Source organism: Oryctolagus cuniculus, chromosome 5 (assembly GCF_051225735.1).
Source record: "Oryctolagus cuniculus isolate XC-2025 breed Fujian yellow rabbit chromosome 5, ASM5122573v1, whole genome shotgun sequence".
Taxonomy (NCBI): Eukaryota; Metazoa; Chordata; class Mammalia; order Lagomorpha; family Leporidae; genus Oryctolagus; species Oryctolagus cuniculus.
The window spans coordinates 203,473-225,165 of NC_142871.1; the positions used below are offsets into that span (position 1 = coordinate 203,473).

The 21,693-nt window shown below is 53.7% G+C and overlaps 1 protein-coding gene and 1 long non-coding RNA gene across 42 annotated transcripts in view; one reads left to right on the forward strand and one right to left on the reverse strand.

Moving 5' to 3' along the window:
- The window catches only part of FAM120B (family with sequence similarity 120 member B), an 84,532-nt gene that overhangs the window by 61,866 nt on the left and 973 nt on the right, over positions 1-21,693 (reverse strand). For 13 of the 41 annotated variants that reach the window (XR_016233524.1, XR_016233518.1, XM_089332425.1 and 10 more), the window contains exon 1: positions 10,582-10,648. The exons of 10 other annotated variants lie outside the window; for them this stretch is intronic. Coding sequence is in view for 1 of the 31 variants with exons in the window: in XM_070074544.2 (XP_069930645.2) it covers positions 15,384-15,396 (13 nt within the window). In the remaining 30 variants the exon portion in view is untranslated. 18 more of the 41 variants (XR_011388887.2, XR_016233523.1, XR_016233519.1 and 15 more) reach the window with 8 other exon arrangements.
- Positions 10,826-15,593, forward strand: LOC103346201 (uncharacterized). Its single transcript, XR_515715.5, has 2 exons — positions 10,826-12,600; positions 15,407-15,593. It is a non-coding gene; the product is annotated as an uncharacterized LOC103346201 (long non-coding RNA).

Below are 21,693 nucleotides of genomic sequence, written 5' to 3' on the forward strand. Positions count from 1 at the left end.
AACAACCCCAAAGATAAAAACCCATATGCTCTGCTTCGCAAAAGCAAACTCTCTCGGTTGAGATGAGGCAGCTTCACAAGACTCTTGGGAATTTGCTGATTGCTGATGGACACTGGCTCCTGACAAAAGTCAGACGCCTGTAAATATCACACATTTCACATACGGCATTATTACGCTAGGCTGCATGAATGAACCACGGCACCATGCAACATAAACCAGGCCTCCTAACGTGAGGATGTGAACCAGGAGCCAGTTCTGCACTTTGGAGCCCACACAGTAGGTAGCGGCCAGGCCTCCAAAGGGGAACATAACACACAGGTCGGTCAGAATGGACAAAAAACTTCAGAGGTCCCAGCTTCTAGACTCCTCTGCCAGGCCTAGCTCTGAACTCAGTGAGCCTTGTGGAATGGGCAAGCCACAGGCAAACCTCGGGGAGTCAGGGTCTGTGTGGTGACAGACTCCACTGGTGGGAAGCCACATTCAGGCTGCTCCCAGTTACTGACTGGCCGGCCTGAGACCCACCGGGTGGAGCTGGGGGGACGGAGCTCCTGACAGACATGCCTTGCTGGCCAGCAGCTGCAGCTCCCTGACCATAAAAGGATTTTTTGTTTCAAGCATTTCTTCTGAAACCCTGAGTTTCTCCAAATATTCTGTTTTCCAAAATCAGGCTCAGACCACTTTGATTTCATTCAAATGCGGCACCCTTTCTCACCCCAGTGACAGGAAGCTCTCGGAAGGGGCAGCCCCCTTCCTGCTCCAGTGCCTCGGGGTGCCACATCAGTGCACACCTGGACGGCATTCGCAAAGAGCAGCCAGGTCAGCAGCAGCTGGCCCCGCCCAGCACCCCAGTGTCTTCACATCACACACCCTTCAACGCAGGAAGGGGTGGTGAGGAATAAAAATGTCTAAAAAAACAAAGCAACATCATGATTTTTTAGTTGTAATTTTTTATTTTTCAGTTGTAATTATATATTTCTATTTTATTTAAATAGCACAGAGACAGATACACAGAGATCCTCCACCCACTGGTTCATTCCCTAAACGCCTACAACAGCTGGGTATGGACCAGGCTGAAGCCAGCTGCAGCGCATTCAATCCATGTCGTTCATGTGGGGGCAGGGATGCAACTACCTGAGCCGACACCTGCTGCCTCCCTGGTGCACATCAGGAGGCAGCTGGAACCAGAAGCAGAGCTGGGCCAGCTCCAGCCCAGGCACTCCAGTGTGGAACGAGAGTATCCCAAGTGATGTCTTAACTGCGGCGCCAAGTGCATACCCCGAGGATATCACTGGAAGTATTTCACAATTTCTGTTGTGCACAGCTAGTCATTATGCGATGACTGAAAATATATATAAAATTCACTCTTCCTACAAATTATACAAGAAATTTGCATAATTTGCATTATCTAGGTAATAGTTGTCTTTGAAAGAAAATGAAACACAAAAGTCTTACTGCCCAAACTACAGTCTGAGACTCTGGGGGAGGCACTGCCGGTCAGGGCCTCTCCCAGACGGCTTGGTCACACAGAGTCAGGCGTGGGGCGGGGGAGCTGAGAGGACCTGAATGAACACACGAACAAGTCCAACGACAGGCACACACACAGTTCGTCAACTCCGCCTGTGGCCAAATAAAGACTGCAGAGAACTGCTGCCCTCAGGCAGCCCACAAAGGGCTTGGGAAACGGCACCAACGCATGCAGTGCCGCCAGGCGCAGGGCACCAGGACACCAGGATACGGGCAAGTGGGAAAGAGGACCAAGAAGCCCCTGTACTCACAACCTCTCAGCTTTACTGTGCGCAGAGATCAACCGTGCAGCTCAGCACAGACACCAACCCTACCTGACCCCAACAGATGCCGTATGCAGTGCAGGGACTGCCATCCAGGTCACTGTGGACACAGGGACAATGGCTTGTAGACAGCCCATAGAAGAGCAGCAGCATCCAGCGGCTGCGGCTGCCTTGAGACACACTCTGCATCCCTGCTGTGCCAAAGCACAGACGCTGGCAGACTCGGTCAGAACGCACGCAAACGGTGACTGACTGGCGAGGCAGCTCGAAGGCAGCACAGGAAGAGCTGAGTCCAGTCCAAAGAGAAAGGCACCACCACAGGCTAACGCTAGACAACAAGGCCACGGCCTGGAGCAGCTGGCTGTGTCTGCCCACACATCTACACATCAGCAGCTGCTCTCCCTCAGCAGTGGTCAGCAGGTGAGACAGGTACACTCTGTGAGAAAACAAAACATTCTCAGGGCCGACACTGTGGTGTAGCGAGTAAAGCCGCTGCCTGCAGTGCCGGCATCCCATATGGGCGCCGGTTCGAGTCCCAGCTGCTCCACTTCCAATCTAACTCTCTGCTATGGCCCGGGAAAGCAGTAGAAGATGGCCCAAGTCTTTGGGCCCCTGCACCCACGTGGGAGACCCAGAAGCTCCTGGCTTCTGGTTTCGGATCAGCGCAGCTCCAGCCATTGCAGCCAATTGGGGAATGAACCATTGGATGGAAGACCTCTTTGTCTCTGCCTCTCCTTCTCTCTTTGTGTAACTCTGACTTTCAAATAAATAAATAAATCTTAAAAAGAAAAAAAAGAAAGAAAACATTCTTGGGGAAACTGTTAGACGAAGGCTTGGCGAGGCAACACAAGACATGAGTTTTCTTTTGACCTTGCTTTCTTTCCAAGTATGTAACAATTTTTCTCCAGTGGCAACTGCTAGTTGGGTCTGGCTACCCCACAGATGTCCCCATGGCTGGAGGAGTGCCAGAGTCCTCCTCTGCTGCTCCTCTCCTCCCTACTCACCCCACTACACAAGAGAAACTTCTGGGGATTTCAGAAACACCCCCAGAAACTGAGCACAGGGTCTGAACATCTTGAGAGATTCGTATTTATCCCACACCAGCACATGGGATTGCATTTGCTCAGTGTTTATCGAGCCATGTGAGTGCACACACAGGAACGTGAACAAACGACAACAGTCCCAGTCAGGCTTCGCAGGGCCTCTGTGCAGGGCTCCCTCACACTGTATTAGGCCCGGAGCTCTCTTCACCATGCTTCGGTCTTGGCCTTCAGCGAGAACCCAGCCCTGATATCCAGTCCCGAGGGGCTGCCTTCACAAGGGGCCCCCACAGCCCCACCCATCCCCTCATGCTGCTTGCTGGCTGCACAACTCCAGCCCTCTGTACTGTGCTCAGTGAGTCCCGGCACCCCCCTCTACCGCCAGTCCTAAATGGGGTCTTCCTTGTGTTCTAACACCAGGGTTTTCTTTAACACTGGAACCTCAGAGAAACCCCATGCAAATGAGAAAGTCTGTAAAAATCTCAGTCCCGAGGTCCAGTCTCGGGGGCCCAGGGGTCACCGCAGAACACAGCCTGGCCATGACTCCCAGATGAAGGCACTCTCTTCAAGCTATGCCATGGGCTGATGGCCGGCAGCACAGTGCTGTACACAGGAACCACTCCAGGAAACAGAACCGAGTGCTGACCACCATTCAGCAGTGAGTCCCGAGGAGGCCCTTCCTCAGCACACTCCCTCTTCCTCGCCGGCACCTCGTGAACTGCTGTGCTGTGATTTCATTTACACTGTCAACATCCACCGTTTATCAGTTTTAAGTTTAGTAAAGTCAGGCCAGCACTAGTCAGAAAACTTATTACCTCAAAATTTAAAACAAAGCCATATGAAATTCAACAAAGTTCTGCTATTTATGATTTTTATAAATAGATTACTTTTTAGAAATTATTCTTATTTATTTGAAAGGCAGAATGGGGGAAAGGGAGCTATCTTCCATCCATTGGTTCACTCCCCAGGGCCACTTACCTGGGTGGCAGGAGTCCAATACCTGGGCCATCCCCCACTGCCTCCAGGCACATAGCAGGAAGCTGGATCGGAAGCAGAGCAGCTGGCCTGCAAACTGGCACTCTAACATGGGATGCCAAGGTCAAAGGCAGCAGCTTAACCTGCTGTACCACAACCCCAGCCCCAGATTACTTTTTAATGTTGGGAAATGTACTTACTTGTTAAAACTTTCTGATTTAAAAAGTGTGCTCTCTGCAGAAAATAATTTTAAGCTATCCTCAGTGTCGTGGACATGCGCCTGGTGGCTCACTCTCTTGCAGTCACTCCACGGGGGTCATACTTCTCCAGTCTGCCTGTGTCTTAGTTTGCAACGGACAAGCCAGCACTCCCCACAGTGCCGTCATTAGCACACACACAACACGGACAGGACGAGAAGCATCAGTCCTGCCATGGGGCACTCAGATCATTCCCAGCACTGCACATATAAGAATGTGAATCACTCTTGTATAGAGATCGGGAGCTCATCCCTGACCACTTCCTTGTAGTGACTCTTAGACACGACGCTGTGAGACAGAGCACAAGACGCACTGGTTAACTCTCTCCAACGCTGTGCCAATGACAACCCATCTGTTACTCAGTTCTCTTCTACAACACTGGACAATTTATTTGAAAATAAATTTGGCTTACTCATCAAGCAGGTAGCGGTCTATCAGGCATGATAGTGGACACTGAGATATGAGCCAGACAAATAGGGTCCCTGCCCTCTAGCAGGGAAACGGCTCCAAAGCCACTATCAAGGGGTGTAACCGCAGGGCAGACAGAAGAGAGCGAGGGAGCGTGCGGTGGGGAGACCCCACCCAGAGCCGGACCCACGATGGTCCTGGAGGCCGGAGGGAAGCAGGAACACCGGCATGGGACAGGAAAAGTTCAAAGGGTCATGAGCTACTTTAAATAAACTGTCAAATGGGGCCAGCACTGTGGCTGAGGTTAAACAGCCATCTGTGACAATCTAGTGCCAGCTCAAGTCCTGGCCACTCTGCTTCTGATCCAGCTCCCTGCTAAGATGCCTGAGGGGCAGCAGGTGATGGCTCAAGTACTTGGGTCTCTACCACTCATGTGGGAGACCTAGGAGTTCCTGGCCTCTGGCTTTGGCCTAGCCCAGACAGGCTGTTGTGGACATTTGGGGAGTGAACCAGCAGATGCAGGATCTCCCTCTGTCACTCTGACCTTCAAATAAATAAATCAACCAATAAATAATTTTTTAAAATTGTTAAAGGAGTGCTTCTTTAAAAAAAATTGATTTATTTTATTTGAAAGTTAGAGTTACAGAGAGAAAAATCCTCCACCTGCTGGTTCACTCCCCAAATGGCTGCAATGGCCAGGGCTGGGCCAGTCCAAAGTCAGGAGCCACAAGCTTCATCCAGGTCTCCCAAGTAGTGGCAGGGCCCATGCGGTTGGGCCATTCTCCACTGCTTGCCCAGGCAGATTAGTAGGGAACTGGATCAGAGGTGGAGCAGCCAGGACTCAAACAAGTGCCCGCACGGAATGTCCACGTCACAGGTAGCAGCTTAACTTGCTATGCCACAACACCAGCCTCTAAATGATTGTTTCTTGGGTTTTTAAAACATGTATTAAGTAGATGCTAAACTTATCTTGCAATTGCATTTATACTGTAAATGTACTGGCCAACCTTCGTTTGGCTAGAACTTCTGTTTAAAGGGATAAAAGTGAGGAGACGGGTCTGGAACAGACAGGGCCAGCAAGGGATAGGGGCTCTACAGACCGTGAGAAGCGTGCGCATCCCTCAAGGCTCCTAAGTGCAGCTCAGAGCACTGCTCTGCCTGAGCAGTGAGAGTGGACAGAGACAAGACAAACCAGAGATGCACAGGGGCCATCAAGGACACTGGCTACTGTGGCTGCCTATTCTGGAAGAGGCCAAGACCAGAGGATAGAGAGCCCCACTTCCTGCTGCAAGAGACTCCTTCTGCGCCCCCAAAGAAATACCACGGGCTTGAGACCTCAGCCCAGCCAAATTCCGACATCCACTTGGAAAATACTCACCTAGTACTTATAGGTCCTGTGGTGCTAAGAGTGAGGTAACAGCAGTGAACGAGATGGTCCGTGACCGTGGGGACAGATCTCCCAAGGAAGCCAAGGCCCTTTGACATTCAGAGGACAGTGGGGGTAGGGGTGGGCACACATATGTCAAAATGGTTCCAACTACAGGGTTTTAAGTAAGTACAGCTGGGGCAGACATTTGGTGCAGTGGTTAAGACGCCCCTTGGGATACCCACATTCCACATCAAAGCGCCTGGATTTGAGTCCCAGCTCAGCTCCCAATTCCAGCTGCCAGCTAACGCACACCCTGGAAGGCAGCAGATGATGCTTCAAGTGGTTGGGTCCCTGCCACCCATGTGGGAGACCTGGAATGAGCTCTGGGTTCTGTCTTCTGCCTGGCCCAGGCCCAGCTATTATAGGCATTTGGGGAAATGAACTAGAGAATAGAGAAATCTGTTAGTTTCTGCCTTTAAAATATATTTATATATATTGTATGTGCATATACATGTACATACATACAAATCCACACAGAGCAGACGTCCCCTCTAGTTCGACTGGACTAGACACATTATCCGTTTTCTTCATCCTCTTTGGTCAAAGACTCCACCCACAAAGCAAAGGAGGCCACCAATGGCACAGGTAACATGTGAGGCCCAGGCACCTGCCTGAGACCCTAGACTTCACCCTTCACCCAACACAGTGACAGCTATGGTGGCCTGGTTGCTGCTGATTCTCATGCTTGCCAAGAGGGCCAAAGGCTCACCTGTAGGATGCATCCCCTTAGATATTTCCTTCCCACAGGTTATGCACACTTACTGCCCCTCTTTTGGGACAAATGGGACTGAGGAGGGCCTCTGGCCTTGTCCTGCCCATGGCAATCCTAGGACACCCCACAGAGGCTGAAGAAACACACTGTGAAAACCAACGTCATGAACAGAGAGCAAATACACACATACACCGATTCAGCAATGCCTCACTGACCCAGAAGTCAGGATAAGAACAGTCAGTACAAGCCAGAGTTCACCAATTAAAGCTGAAACAACCTGGAACTTGCCCAGGCTTTTATCATCCATGGACTATTATTCTCACCAGTTCCAACAACTGGCTCCTAAACCCACAGAAGGGAAAGCACGGACCAGGCCACTGTAGGCAGGTGTAATGGCAGCTGACACAGGGAGACAAAGGGATGGAAAAGCTAACACTCTGAAGGCCAGCAGCCAAACAGCTGGAGAGAACAAGAGAGGCCTCGGAACACTCACTAGTGCTTGCATCACAACAGAACCAATTATGTCCAAGGAGACCATTAAGGAAATGTTATCCACATTCAGAACGCAGAGAAACGTTTCAGAAAGACTCCCATTCTAAATGGGATACTTCGGGGCTTAAGAGAAAAAAACCTAAACTATCCAGAAAACCCTGCTACTCAGAAAGTTACTTTCCTCTTGTCCTAGTTTGCCATGGTTTTATTATAAATGTATTTATAGTAATGTCCATATTCTCTGCACTAAAGACCTAATAAAACACTGTTAATACTGCCCACTTTTAAACCATAGGATATACAACAGTACTTCAAAAAGTCCATGGAAAGCTTAATTAGTACTTTATTTTGGTGCAAAAAGTTTTTTGAAACTCATGCATTTTTAAAGATTTATTTATCTGAAAGTCAGAGTTACAGAGACTGGGGTGGGGAAATCCATCTTCCATCCACTGGTTCACTCCCCAGATGGCCTGAACAGTCAAGACAGGGCCAAGCTAAAGGCTGGAGCTTCATCCGCGTCTCCTACATGGGTGCAGGGACCCAAACACTTGGGCCATCCTCTGCTGCTTTTCCTGAGGCCACTAGCAGGGAGCTGGATTGGAAGTGGAACAGCCAGGACACAAACTGGCACCCATATAGGATGTCTGCACTGCACACAATGGCATTACCCACTATGCCACAATGCCAGCCCTGCGATTTTTTAATACACATTTTCTGTAAACTTTTTGAAAACTTCATATATGCATGCATTTCAAAATTTTTGCACCAAAATAAACTTAGCTTGTAATTCAGTTTCCCATGACCTTTCTGATGTACGTCACCTACATGATGCCTGCAGACAGCTATGGACACAGCCAAACTGCAGGATGCAACTTGGCCCATTCTACACGAATGCTCCCAGTAAGTGCTGGTTCCACCCGCAGTGGGGAAATCAGTGCCCAGGAGGTGGCCTTCATTCATCTGTTTCTGACTGGGCCACTGCAGGCCCTCACTTGTGGTGTGACTGAAGACAAATCACTGCACCTCTCTACATCACTGATGTCCTTATCTGTCCCACATGGGCACTGGTTCGGTCCTGGCTGCTCCACTTCTGATTCAGCTCCCTGCTAATGTGCCTGGGAAAGCAGTGGAAGATGACCCAAGTCCTTCGGCCTCTGCAAACACATGGGAGACCCGGATGAGGCTCCTGGCTTCAGCATGGCCCATCCCATTTGGGGAGTGAACCAGCGGATGGAAACCACAACCCTCCCCCCATGTGGCTTTGTCTGCCTCTGCCTCTTCCTCTCTGTAACTTTCAAATAAATATTTTAAAAAAATTATAAAGAAAAAAACAACCCATGGCATTAGGGTGCCTCATTCCTAACCAAGTCAAGGCCTGTGAATGGATGTCCAGTGTCTGACCCATTTCCACAGCACCAAGCTGCTCCAAATCTCAACGAGGTGACGTGTCCTCATCAACCTCTTCTGAAAGAGGTGGCAACTCCACAGTGACAACCTGGGACACAAGTCACAGAGCCTGGGCCCAGCACGCTCCGTCACCAAGCTTTCACATCTCTCTACTGACAGAACAGCAAAACAAATGGATCAGCGCCGGTCTGACCCTGTTGTACTAGTTGAAGCCACCACCTGCAGGGCCAGCATCCCATGTGGGCGCTGGTTCGAGTCCTGGCTGCTCCACTTCCGATCCAGCTCTCTGCTATGGCCTGGGAAGGCAGTAGAAGACGGCCCAAGTGCTTGCGTCCCTACACCTGCTGAGGAGACCTGGAAGAAGCTCCTGGCTCCTAATAGGCGCAGCTCCAGCTGTTGCGGCCAACTGGGGAGTGAACCATCGGATGGAAGACCTCTCTCTCTCTCTGCCTCTCCTTCTCTCTCTGTGTAACTCAGACTTCCAAGTAAATAAATAAATCTTTAAAAAATGCATCAGTTCCTTGTTCACATTTTCTCTGCAAGCCTCAATCATCACTACAAGAGGCAGCGGTCAGGAGGGCAAGGACAGAGGGAGAAGGCAGATCTCACAGCAGCAGGACAAACGGCATTTTACAGGCCCAAGCCTGGAGTCCCTCTTGAAGAAGACTCCACAGGGCCAGCCTTGTGGTGCAGCAGCGTAAGCTGCTGCTTGGGATGCCCACACCACTGCAGGGTGCCGGTGTGAGTCTCAGCTGCTCCACTTTCAGCTCAGCTCCCTATTAATGTACCTGGGCGAGCACTGCAAGACGACCCAAATACCTGCGCTCCTGCCACCCACATGGGACACCAGGACGCAGCTCCAGCTCCTGGCTCAGATCGGCCCAGCCCCAGCGGCTGCAGCCATGTGGGGAGTGAACCAGAGGACGAAAGACCTCTTTCTCTGTCACTTTGTCTTTCAAATAAATATTTTGTTTTGAAGAAAAAAAGCATGCAAATTACAAACCCGACTGTTAAGGCCCTGGCATGACAGACGGAGCCCCATACGTGAGGGACCAGAAGCCCTAACTTCTTCAGTTCTACGGTAAATCTGCCCCATTAACCGATACTCAGATTCAGGTCCACGGATGGTCAGAACCTCAGATGCTGCCTACAGCAGTCTTCTCAGCTGGCCGGAGGTGACCAGAAGTTGCAGTATGCTTGCAAGATCACGTGCCCGCAATTTAAACAATGGGGCAACAACTGTGAAGTCGCTGCTTGGGACACAGGCCTTCCACATCAGAGTGCCTGAGTTCAAACCCCGGCTGCCGTGCCTCTAACCCGGCTTCCTGCTGATGCAGAGACAGCCGGCCCAAGTGGCCCAGTTCCTGCCACCCACGTGGGAGACCAGGATGGAGCTCCTGTGGCCTGGCCCAGTCCCCTTTGTGGCCGCATTTGGGAAGTGAACCACCGGATGGAAGAGCCGTCTTCTCACTGCCTTCCAAATAAAAATGAAATAAATAAACGAATGAAACAAGCCAAGTGACTGCAAGGTAAGGTGGTCCAGGGCTGGTATCAACAGGTCAGAGGCCGGGGACCTGACACGGCTGGGGCGCAGCTCGCGGACATAAGGGACCCCAACCACGGGGGGCGAGGATCGGCGTCCGGAGAGCGGTGGGGACTGTGCCAACGGCAGAGCGCGGCCACACACAGCAGACGCCATGCAGGGCGGCCAAGCCGGGTCCCGGCCGGCGCAGCCGCTCCCGAGGTGCCCCGCCTCCCCGGAGCCCCCTGCACGCACGCCAGCCGCCGGCCACCCGTCCCCGGCACCGCGGGCCGCGCCGGGCCCGACCCCTACGAGCGCCGGGCGCGGCGGCCCGCCCTTGCGAGGGTGCCCAGGAGCCCTGTCCCTCGCGGCCCATGCCCGGACCTGACAGCCCTGTCCCTCGCGGCCCATGCCCGGACCTGACAGCCCTGAGCGCAGGAGGGGCGGCCCGGGAGCCCGAGGGGAAAGGCGCGCGCACACTGCCCCGAAGACGGGGCGGCGGGACCACGGCGGCCACCGCGGCTGAGGCGGGGGCGCTCGGCTCGGCCCTACCTAGAGACGCACCAACACCAGCCGCAGACGCCCCCGGTCCGCCCTCTGCCCGCCGCGCGGGCCCGCTCACTTCCGCTTCCGCCCCAGGACCCGCCCCACCGCGGGGTCGGGGGCGGAGCCTCGGCGGCCCCGCCCCAGCGGCCCTGGCGGAGCGGGGCGAGGCGCGCAGGCGCCAAGGGCGCGACGCCGAGGGCCGTTGCCCCGCAACCGGCGGACGGGCGGATGCCCGGGCGCTGGCGAGGCAGGAGCCCTGCAGGCCCTGCCCCGCACAAGCCGTGCTGCAGGTGGGGTGGCGGCCTGACGCCCGCGTGCCCGTGTGCGGAGGCCGCAGGAGCCCGCACGGAGCACCCGCCGGGGTCCGGGGACGGGATCCCTGCGCGCCTCCCGGACGCCGGCGTCGGTTACCTGAGCCAGCCCGCAGCCGAACGCACCCGCGAGAAGAGGAGTGAGGACGGATGACCTGAGCCCAGGCAGCCCGCCCCGACCGCGGGCTCCGCGCCCTCCCCAGCCCGCCGCGTGGCCTCTGGTTCTGGGGAGCGTGGCTGCGGACACACAGTGCATGCTAGGAGATAAGACGTGTGGTAAGGTTGGCAGTGCGTGTCCCGCCACAATGCACTATTCTTCTTTTATATTTTAACTTTTTAAAAATTCGAGAGGAATACGCAGGGCTTCACCCACTGGCCACTGCCCAGAGCCGGCCCACAGCTGAGGTGGGGCCAGGCCAGGCCTAGGAGGAGGCCAGCCGGGCGCCCGTGTGGGTGGCCAGGACCCGACCGCTGGAGCCATGTTGCTCCAAGCTGCACGTGAGCAGGAGACGGAGCTGGGACTCAAACTCGCATCTCAACCGCGCGACGACGACCACCGCGCCTCCGAAATCCTCAGGTGACAGAAATGGGCTGTGTGGTGTTACCGGAAGCGCAGTCTGAGGAGTCGGGCCTGATGAGGCCGCCACCTGAGAGCTGCGGGGAGCCAGTGCCTCTCGTGGGTAAACCATCCTGGCTGTGTGGCAGCCTGAGTGGACTGGGACCGGGGTGTACTAAGCCTGAGGCCCAGAGGGTCTGAGAGGCAGGATTGAGGAGGTAGGAAACCCGGGCTGTGAGGGGCGACCCACACTGGAGTGTGCACAGCGGTGGAGGCCGGCAGCCCAGAGCCCCTTCACCGCCCCGCGAGGCACCAGCTGGCAGTCCTCACAGGCTGCACGGAACTTCCAACAGCACATTTGCCTCGCTCCTGAATATATGCGGATAATCAAGAGCAAAAGACATTTGTGGAGAACAGCCAAAAAGGAAAAAAAATAAAGATACTAGGAGGAAAAATGTTATTAAAAAACTATCTGTAGTCCCTGAATATAATATACCCATGAAAGAAAAAGACACATACAGGACAGTCAGAGTAACAGTGAGCTCTTCCAAATTCGAAAAGCAGGGGGTAGCGTCATGACCCAGCAGGTAAAGCCACTGTTTGGGATGCCCACATCCCATATCAGAGTGCTGGTTTGAGTCCCAGCTATTACACTTCCTATCTAGTTCCCTGCTATTGTGTCTGGGGAGGCAGCAGACGATGGTCCAAGTACTTGGGCCCCCGCTGTCCTCATGGAAGATGTGGACAGAGTCCCTGGCTCTGGCCCAGCCTTAGCTGTTTGCAGCCATTTGAGGAGTAAACCAGACGATGGAAGACACCTCCCTCTATCTCTTTTACTTTACCCCCGCCAACTGCTGCCACCTTTCAAATGTATCTTTTAAAAAAATAAACAGAGTTCAGGAAAACTCCCCAGATCATGGTGTTCTCACTCTGAAAAGGGGAACAGCTGTGGCAGCACAGCAGCACTGAAGAGACCCACGCAGGCCAAGGCAGCGTCACAAGATTCAGAACACCAGGAGCAAAGCAGCGTCCGTTTAAGGGGTCAGATAGGATGGCATGGAGTTTACCACAGAGCTCCAAGAAGCTGAAATTCACTGGATCATGACCTTCAAAACTGGAGAATCAAAGAAAGAGCATGGCTGTTGGTCAAAACACCAGGTAAGTCTGTGGGTAGGACAGATGTATTTTCAGAAATGTACACTTTCGGGCTGGGAGCATCGTGGAGTAGAGGGTTAGGCCATGGAGTGCAATGCCTGCATTCCATGTGGCCATTGATTTGTGTCCTGGCTGCTCCTCTTCCTACGCAGCTCCCTGCTAATGCTCCTGGGAAAGCAGCAGCAGATGTCCCAAGTGCTTAGGCCCCTGCCACCCATGTGGGAGACCAAGGTGGAGCTCCTGGCTCCTGACTTCAGCCTGGCCCAGCCCTGGTTGCTAATGGCTATTTGGGGAGTGAGCCAACAGATGGAAGATCCCTCTCTGTTTCTTCCTCTCTCACTGAAACTCTGCCTTTCAAATAAATAAATCTTAAAAAAAGTACACCTAAAACCTCCAGCCACCTAAACACCATATACTTTATCCCAGAAATATTCTCTAAAATTCAAGTGTCAAAAAGAGGGAGGTTTAGGGTCCAGAAAAAGAGAATCCAAGTGGAAAGCATGAGGAATAGAGGTTCCATGATGAAAATAAGAAATTTCTAAATTGGGGGTAGAGACCTCCAGAAGCATTCCCAGAAAAAAAAAAATAAAATGGAAGCCCATGGAATAATTGATGTGTTGGAATATTTTAAAGGAGGAGGGGCAGGTCTAGCTGTTGAAACCTCATTTACTATGCCTGTTTCCCACATCACAGTGACTTAGTTCAGTACCTGCTCCTGATGCTGACTCCATATGCCTACTAGTGCAGACCAGAGTGCAGACCACTAGGGTGACAGCTCAAGTAATTGGGTCCCTGTTACTCACAAAGGAGACTGGGATTGAGTTCTTGGCTCCTGGGTTTGGCCCCGTGGGCCACTGCAGGCATTTGGTAGCATCAAGGATGAATAAATCAGAGTTTGGTGATGCCAAGTAATAGCTACATAGGAAAGTCAGCAAGCAAATAAATAAGCAAGTTCTGCATCCAGCAAAGACAAAACGATGTACAGGAAAGGAAAGTCATTACAGCATTGCTTCAGTTGGGAATAATCACTACATAATTATAAGGAAACTATTGAATGGTAATTTCATCAAAAGGATGCTGTACCTGTTTTTGGGAAAAGGAGGGTGACATCCTGTTACAAGTGTGTGTCTAGGAAGTGAGGTTGAAGATCCCCAGAACTGGGCATCCACAACTGAAAAGACAGGCTGACATTTTTAGAATCCAGAAGAGGAGGCCAGTGTTGTGACTCAGTGGATAGGCTGCTATTTGTGGTACCGGTGCTGGTATGAGTCTTGGCTGCTCCATTTCTGATCCAGCTCCTTGAAAATATGCCTGGGGAGGCAGTGGAAAATAATCCCAAGTGCCCCTGCCACCCACATGGGAGACCAGAATGGAGTTCCTGGCTGCTGGCTTCAGCTGGCCCAGACCTGGCTGTCCAGGCCACTTGAGGAGTGAACCAGCAGATGGTAAATCTCTCTCCCTCCCTCTGTAGCTCTGCATTGCAAATCAATCAATTTTTAAAAATATTTAAAAAATAAAATCTGGAAGTAGCTAAGAAGTAAAGATAGAGGAAGGAATTGAGAAGGAATTTGTGGACATCTGCTAACTTTACTACAAATCTAGAAACACTATTTGATAAAATCTGTAAGTATATTATCTTGATAAGAGAAAAAGTTGTTTTGAAAAGTGGTTAAATAACTAGTGCAAGTGGTAATCAGTGATACAATTTACTCAGACTGCAATCTGTGGAGTCCACCTCTTTCTAACATTACTGCAACTCCTCAGGGAACGAGGGCAAGGTCAGAGACACTCCACGTCTCTCTGAGGCCAAGGGTTACCACCTCCTGCTTCCTATCACAGACTCTCCGTGTGAGAGGATCTAAGGACGGAGTGAAGGAGAGAAAGGGAGAAAAAAGAACACCTGTAGGTTAAAGCTGGGGGTTAATGGAGAGTGAAATGATGAAGAGGAAGAAGACTTCCCTCCAGTGAAGAAGGAAACAGAAAATTAAATGGGGGTGGCTGGGGGAAGTCTGGAACAGATGTTTCTTGGTACGTGTTGACCCTTTAAATAGACTGCAAGATTTATTTACAAATAGCTTTTATTTGGATGCTGAACTGAATTTCCACGCATACAACACCACTTGAGCCAAAGATTTCATAAGAGTAAATTTACCTTCCAAAAAGCTACAGCCACAAAAATACTAATTTTGTCATAATTGGTGTACATGAAATGCTCCTGAAGTGTTTCACTGGGGATAAAAGATGGGAAACACTGCTATGTCCCTGGTGTCTGGGATGGTGGCAGATAAAGCAGTCAGGAAACAGAGCTTACCCACAGGCTCAGCATGGCAGAGCATAAAGATGAAGGGTCCTTTGGGCTCAGATGATGTGGCTGAGCTGCCAAGTTCACTAACATTCAATTATAAATCAGTTACTTGAGATGATGCAGGTAAGTGTTGAATCAGGCTTTTCTGTTACTTGGCAACCAAAAGGATCCTATCTGTTTCAGCTTCTACCCAGGAAGCAGTAATTCTTAGAGAATTTGTCCTCTTACTTTGAACAGCCAGAAGTTGAGACACAAAAATTGCTGTTTTCAGGAGGTGAAGGATGGAGGATCTGGTGGGGGGAGGAGGGGCAGAGTGGTGAGTCTGTGGCTGTCCTGATTTCTGCTGGGTCTGCATAAATGCCCAGGAAACAATAGACGGTTCTTGGACTGCAGCAACAGAACTAACGAAGACGACACTGCAGGGGCTCCAGAACACTCACAGGAAGTGCGGATTATGAAAACACCACTAAAATGAATTTACCTTTTAATTCCATTTTCCATCAGCTGTTTGAAGTACCTAGTTCTGATCCTGAGGAGAGAAAATACAGATTATGGAAGACATTATCACTGGAGATATTTCACAGCAAATGGACAAAGGAACACTGGACAACTTTAGATAGGCAAGAAATTCCTTGAACCCAGAAGAGAAAACCTGCCTAGTTCTGTATTTATTAAAGAAACTGAATTTCTAGAGCCAGCGTTTTTGTGGTGCTGTGGGTTAAGCCACCCACCATATGGGCCCCCAACCTTAGTGTCACAGCTGCTCCACTTCTGATCCAGTTCTCTGCTAACAAGCCTGGGAAAACAGTGGATGATGGCCCAAGTGCTTGGACCCCTGCCACCCACGTGTGAGACATGGATGGAGTTCTAGGCTCCTGGCTTTGGCTTGGCCCAGCTCCAGCCATCGCAGTCATCTGGGGAGTGAACCAGCAGATGGTAGATCTTTGTCTCTCCCCTTTATCTCTGTAACTCTGCCTTTCAAATAAATACATAAATCTGGAAAAAAAAAAAAAAAAGAAAAAAGAACCTGAACTTCTAGGAAAGATGGTCTCACTGGTTTCACAAAGAAATTTTAATCCCATAAGATCTGTTCCATAAAATGGAATATCAGGAGAACTATTGGACACCCCCCACACACCCCCTGATCTGCATGGGGGCAGAGGGCAGGTCCAGTTTCACTGTGGAGCCCAGCGCTGTGATGGTGAGTGAATGAGAGTAAAGAGGAAATAGAGGCATCGTCCACTTCCTACCATGTCTGGCCCCAGCTCCACCTGCTCTAAGTCAATCGTGGTTCCCATTTGTCTAGAGAGCTGGCTGGCTCCAAGCTGAGGAGTGAAGGGCTCTCTGCTGGCAGTGGGTGGGGTGGATCCCTGCCAACACTGAGGGCCTGGGCCTGTGCCCACCTGGAAGCACTCTGTATCTTGCTCTGTCCACTTAGTAGTGATAATAGAGCTGCTCCAACCACCACCACAGTCCATCAGTAATCCGGGCACCTGAGATACTGGTTGTGATGGCTACGCACACCGCGTTCCGTTTTCCTGAGAGAAAACGAGCCAAGATGAATCATGGTGGTGACTGCTGTCCCCATCTGTGTTTCCTGATGCGAGGGGCTAGGAACGGAAATGACTGGAAGGAAGGACTCGCGGCAAAGCCAGACCCACAGTGCTTAGAAAACACTCAGAAACGTACCGACCTGAAAGTGGAAATCTTGCCTGGGCCTGCCCCTCTCCCTCCAGTGCTCCCCTTCCCGTGTGTCCTTCGGGTCCCTTTCTGCACAGCCCATTTGCTGGAGGAGGGTTTGGAAAGCCGGTATCCTAGCAGCCAGCGCAGAAGGCCCATTCATATACAAGGGAGGGGAAGGAGAGAGGTTTGTTTAAATGGCCTCTGTCTTCATTCACAGTCTGATGTCCATGTGCATTGTGTCAGCCACAATGGGCTAAAGGACTCATTGTGGTCGAAAACAAACCAAATAGAATGAGGGATGCTAAGATAAAGGAGGCGAGCTGCGAAAGTGCTGAGGAAACCGAGGTCTTACATCTGAGATTTATGTTACCTTCGCGGTGAGGCCCATTGACCGATATTTATAATAACCACTAGAGTTTAATACACAAAAAGGCCCATGGGAACCTTGTGTACATGCTACCCGGCCCTTGCGCGGGAGGGGTGCGTGCGCCGGCCTCGTAATTACGGTCCCTCCCTCGCTGGCACCACGTGCGGGCGGGGAGCCTCACCGCACACTGGCCACGACCCACGCCCCACTCAGCAGCAACAGGTGCAAGGTTGAATAACTTCACACGTTCGTCGGGAGGGGGTGGGCGGGAGGGAAGGCTTTTGGGAGCCGATTTAAGGATTAGATCAGATGTTATTGCTGGTGAAAAATTAAACAGGCCGGTGCTCTGGGGAGAGCAGATTAATACATTAGTGACTCGGCGCACAAAGGCCGTTCATTGTGGCGGCGTCTGAATGCCTGTGAATGGGGGAACATATGCGGCCTGTCACCGCAGGTGCCCACATCTGTTCCCCGCCGCGCTCGCTGAGGGCGCGCGGAGGCACGGGGACGCCGCGGGCCACGGGGGCCGCGCCCGCCGCCCTCTCAGTGCCTTTCTCGGCTGGTCGCTCTGCGCAGAGTCGCGGTGACCGCCCGGACCGGCACCGACCCGGACCCCACCACCGGTGCCCGCGGGCCACGCCCTCCCAACCTCGGACCCACACCGCGGCCCCGCCTAGTGCCCGCTGGGCGACGCCACCGCCTCCAGGAAGCCTTCCGGGGCGCCCGCTCCGTGTCGCGGGTCTCTGGCCCAGCGCACGCTAAACCGGTCAGTACGGCCCCCACCGACCGTCCCGGGCCCCGGCTCCGGCTCGGGCCCGCCCCGTGGGCAGGGGCTTCGGAGGGGCCGCTCGGGCCTGGCGCGGGCGGCCGCGAGCAGCTGCCGCGTAATCGGATCCCAGGACAAAGGCGCCCGCGGTGCCGGCGCAGGTAACCGCGCTTTGTCATGGAGATGAGGCGGCGCGGGGGCCGCGGCGGGGCTGTGCGGGCTCTGGGCGAGGCTGGTGCGGGGCGGGCGCGCTTGCGTGCAGATATGCGCGTGCCTTCGCAGGCCCGAGGCTCCTCGCACGCCCGGGCCCCTGTCCGGCTCCATACACGCCCGGTTTGGCCTCGACCCCGCGACCACTGCTCCCAGCGGGCCGAGTGGGAGGCGCGCGGTTGCCCCTCGCAGTAAGATCCTCAAGGCTGGCCACAGAGCAGGGACCCGCGGCCCGGGGCGCGAGGAAGGTCGGGAGCTCCGGCGGGGCCGCCGCCCCCGGGCCGCCACTGACCCTCTTTGCGAGACCCGGTGCGCTGCAGGCTGCACGCCCCCTTCCCGCTGGCCCCAGCACAGGGGCGGGAGCTCGGTGCCCCTCCTGGCTTTTCCCCGCCGAGGGCGAGTGGGCCGGCTAGGGGAGAGCCCAGCAGCGGCCGGCCGGCCGGGTGGACCGCGGCGCTGGGCCTTGGGGAGGAGGGACCCCCGGCGGCGCGGCGCGCGGAGCCAGGCATTCACAGCCCGCAGGCCAGTGCCCCTACTATTCTGCCCGCTTTCAGATTCCAAAACCGTGGCTGTCGCAGAAGGGGCAGAAGCGGGTGAGGGGCGAGAGGCGATACTAATACTCATTAATACGCAGGCTCGACGCCCCCTGCTTCGTCTTCTTTTCTCAAGTGAGCTGGCATGTTTGACCAACACCAGCTTTGCTGCCTGGAAGTTTTTTATTTTGTTGTTGTGAACAAGGACCCTAATTCTTCTCAGGGAGAAGAGAACCTCTCTGTTGGGTATACAGCCTTCAGCTGGGCTGAGAACACAAGCCCCACTCAAGCCTCCACACTTTGTTTACACAGAAAACTGAACCTGGGCAGCGGCCTCTGCGGCCCACGTGGGCGCCTCACCTTCAGGGGGAAGGGCAGTGGGGACCCAGAGGACGCCAGGATGAGCTCCCATCCCAAGGGCCCAATGAAGCGTGGAGGGGGGGCAGGAGCCCACACCTCAGCCTCTGGGAGTGTGCACCATGCCTGCAAAAGACAAACCACCATCGGGTGAGGCTGACCCTAATGAGCCTCACTTTGTACAGTAAATTTGCTGAGACATCAAGAAGTGTTTAAAAGAAAGTTTCCTGTTTTTTCCTAGTGAGCAAGGTGAGGATTTATGGTGCGTGGGGAGCCGGGCCAACGGGGAGGCCGCTCTGCGGAACCAACTCTGTCTCTGCTCCCTCCCCGTTGGGGGGTTCCGGGCGCTGGGCTGTGGGAGTATAGAGACATGCAGTTAGGGAGTGAAAAAACGCCATTTGGTTCGGAGCAGATGGCTGGCTAGGGGGCCGATGGCGTCTAAAGGCGTGTCACCCCCTCCAGCTCACATCCCCAAGGGCTCCCCTTGTCTTCCCAATCAATGAAAATTAAAGTGCAGAGAAAGGGTGAATAGTCGGGCCTCGAGTCTCTCCTTTGTTCATCCCCGCTACTGGTGCGCAGGAGTTAAACTACAACAGGCCCCATAGAAACCCTGAAGTTAAACAGTCTCCCCAAAGAGGGAGGGGAAGAGGAACCAGCTCAGGGGTGGGGGCAAAGGAGGAGGAGGAGGAGGAGGGCGAAGAGGAAGGAGAGGGGGAGGAGAAAAGAGCTTTCTGCTTGATTTCCCCAATATAGAATCGCGTGGCATAAATTAAGTTGGAAAAGAATGAACCTTGGGCAGGATTCTGATGGATTTTACGATGCCTTTCAGTCCCGCTTTGCCGCTGTAATCGAGAAATCTGTGCCATGTCAGTTTAACAAATGCTTGATGCTAAGGGGGGTTGTTAAAGATTTGGGGCAAGTGTTTCCCCCCAAGGTCTAAGCCCTTGCGCGTGGAGCTTTTTATTTCGTTTTCTAAACAGGCATTCAAATGAGCCTGCTTCCCCACTTCCATTTTCTAATTAAAAGGTTCCTGATATTTTGTTTCTTACTGAAATCTATGCCCAGTGTCTCGCAGGCACAGAGGATTCTGGATTCTGACCTCAAGTCTCTTTCTCCCCGGCCCAGAACCTCTGCCCACCCCCTCTCCCCCAGCCCCCGTGAACTGCTCCAGAGCACTGACGAAGGGGGTTCTCTGAAGTAGGAAGCAGAGCCGGTGGAAAAGGCTCGCTGACACTAGGTGGCAAGATTAAATTAGGATTGGAGCCAGCCCAGCCCAGCCTTGGGCGCACGCGGAGGACAGCTCCCAAGGCAGAGGTGTCAGGGACTTCTGAAGCCTGCATTTGCTCTGAAACAAACTGCAGGGGTCACGGTGGGGTCCCAGCCTGCCCCGCACCTCAGCCTGAAACATTACTTTTGATTAACTCTGCCTTTCCCTGAGGCAGACAGAAAACCTCAAGTGTGGGTCTCTGTTGATGCTGCAACTTTGTAGTTATTCAGGAGATGAGGTATGGCTAGAGGGCTGGGTCACCTGGAAAGGAGCCACAGAGTGGCCTCCCAGTGTGCCAGGGCCGGAGACCACTGTGGATGACTTCACAGGGACTTTTAGATTGCTGTTGTCTGGGGCTTTGTCCAGTGCGAGAGGGGCTCCCTTCTTTCTGTGCGTCCTATACTTTGTGATCAAGTGTGGAAGACAGCGCACGTTCTCGCCAGTGCAGGGGGGCTACACACCCCGAGGAGCACCCCTTGCACCCGATGAAGCTGCTCTGGGGTTTGGTTTGAGGAGGGGCAGACAGGGCCAGGAAGGACATGGCAGAGTGCGTGTCCAGGACAAAGCTGGATGCCAAAGTACTGGCAAGAGCCTACGCCCCAACTTCCTCCGCCATCCCGCCTGTGAGTGTGAGAGCAATTTAGATAACTCATTGTGTGAGACTGTGTTCTCAGCCCTCCCAGTAAACTCGTTTTCCTTAAAAAAAAAAAAAAAAAAAAAACGAAAACAAAAGTTCTAGTGTCTGACGGACATGTAAAAACCTACGAAGGTGACGGTTGTGTAGAGGTTGGCGGGGGGGAGGGGGGGGCCCTGGAACATGTGCCGGACATTGTTGCAGAGGCCTGGGCGCGCGCGGAGGGGAGCTCGCCCGCTCCGCATTGTGCAGGGAGCAGGTGCTGTCTGCATTACCATACAGCTGAACGCACAAAGAGCCAGTGACTCAGCCGCGCACAATAACACACTGCCTTAATGACAGCCACGCGAGCGACACACACCAAGCCCACTTTTTACCAAGCCGGGGAGGCCGAGGGGGGAATGCCCGGGAGAGAGGGGCCGAGACCCAGAGACCCGCTCAGGGGAGGACGTGTGCGGGTCGGGGAGGGGCTCTCCCAGCTCTGGGGATGCGCCGCGGGGATCTGACCCCCAACTCTAAGCCCCAGGGGCCCCGGATGATTGCTGGGGTACCTGGGGGGCTCCCTGGCCCTGCCTTAGGCGCGCAGGATGTGCGCGCCCCGAGGCGCACTCTCGGTCCTCAGCCGGGAGCTGAATCCTTGCCGACCTCCCCAAACTTCCAGAAACTGCCCCCGCTCCGCCCACTCCTTTCCTACGGGCGACCCCATTCCCCCGGCCCAACCCCAGGCTTCTCCTCGGTCGGTCGGAGCCTCCCCCGCAGAAGAAGGCCCAGGAACTCGGTCTTGTAACGCGGACCCCCCCCCCCCACGCCCCTAAACCCGGGGTCGCCGGCGAGGAGCCCACGGGGGGCGCCGCGGCCCGGGTCCTTTGGGACCAGAAGAGGATTCCAGCCGCGCAGGTCGGGCGCTCCCGGTGGGGCTGCAGGCGCAGCGCCGCCCCCGAGCGTCGCCGAGGTCTGTGCGGCCGCGAGGGAGC